Consider the following 916-nt stretch of genomic DNA (forward strand, 5'->3'; position numbering starts at 1 on the left):
GGTCTCTCAGCCATGTTTGCCCTCTGCAGTCCCCCGGACGAGCCGTGTCCCCTCTGGCCACGGGGGGGGCTGGACTCTGGCTTCCACAGCGTCGACAGCGGCAGCAAGCGCTGGTCAGGGAACGAGGTGGGATTTGGGGGCATTTTGGGGGGCAGAGGGGAAATTTGGTGTGTTCCTCAACTGACTCCCCCACCCTGCACCCCCCTTTGGCACCATTTCAGTCCACGGATGAGTCCTCGGAGCTGTCCCGGCAGCACAGGGAGATGCGCAGTGGGGCAGGTGAGGGGGGTGGAACCCCCAAAACCCCCCCCGGGACCTCCTGTCACCTTCTGGGGACCCCCCCTGTCACACCCCTTGTCCCCACAGCTGGTGACAGTGACCCGGAGCAGCTTGAGGAGGAGCCCACGCCTGAGGTGACATAACCCCCCCGACCCTCCCTGAACCCCCCCCTCAAGTTTTGGGGTTCCCCTCCAAATCCTGGGCCCCCCTTTGTCCCCCAGGAGCAGCAGAGCCAGACCCCAAGAGGTGACACCCCCGAGGATATCAGGTGAGGGGCCTGGGGAGGTTTGGCAGGTTCAGGGAGAGTTTGGGGGCTCAGGGAAGATTTTGGGGGGTTTTGACTCCCCCTCTCCCTAGAGGGGTCCCCACTTCCCGGAGACGCCCCAAGAACCTGGAGGTGTGGAGAGAGAGGGAGAGGAAGAGGAGTCGGGACAGGTACTGGGGGTTTGGGGTTGGGAACTGGGGACAGGGATTAGGAATTGGGGGCTGGGATGGTGGATTTGGGGCTGGAAATCAGGGATGGGACTGGGGACGGGTGGGGATGGAGGGGGCAGACTGGGACAGGGACTGGGGGTGGGTTTGGGACGTTGGGAATGGGATCAGGGGACAAGGGCCAGGCACTGGCTGCTCTCACTCC

At 64.1% G+C, this 916-nt stretch overlaps 1 protein-coding gene across 1 annotated transcript in view; it reads left to right on the top strand.

The window, feature by feature from the left end:
• The first annotated feature begins 6 nt into the window (after positions 1 to 6).
• Positions 7 to 916, top strand: part of LOC108448645 (leucine-rich repeat and calponin homology domain-containing protein 4-like) — a 4,534-nt gene continuing 3,624 nt past the window's right edge. Inside the window, exons 1-5 of the mRNA XM_017742370.1 lie at positions 7 to 126; positions 222 to 279; positions 367 to 413; positions 501 to 547; positions 637 to 784. Of these exons, the coding sequence (XP_017597859.1) occupies positions 13 to 126; positions 222 to 279; positions 367 to 413; positions 501 to 547; positions 637 to 784 (414 nt within the window). The 5' untranslated portion in view covers positions 7 to 12. The remainder of the gene's footprint in view (positions 127 to 221; positions 280 to 366; positions 414 to 500; positions 548 to 636; positions 785 to 916) is intronic.

This window comes from Corvus brachyrhynchos, unplaced genomic scaffold, assembly GCF_000691975.1.
Source record: "Corvus brachyrhynchos isolate BGI_N302 unplaced genomic scaffold, ASM69197v1 scaffold348, whole genome shotgun sequence".
Classification (NCBI taxonomy): domain Eukaryota; kingdom Metazoa; phylum Chordata; class Aves; order Passeriformes; family Corvidae; genus Corvus; species Corvus brachyrhynchos.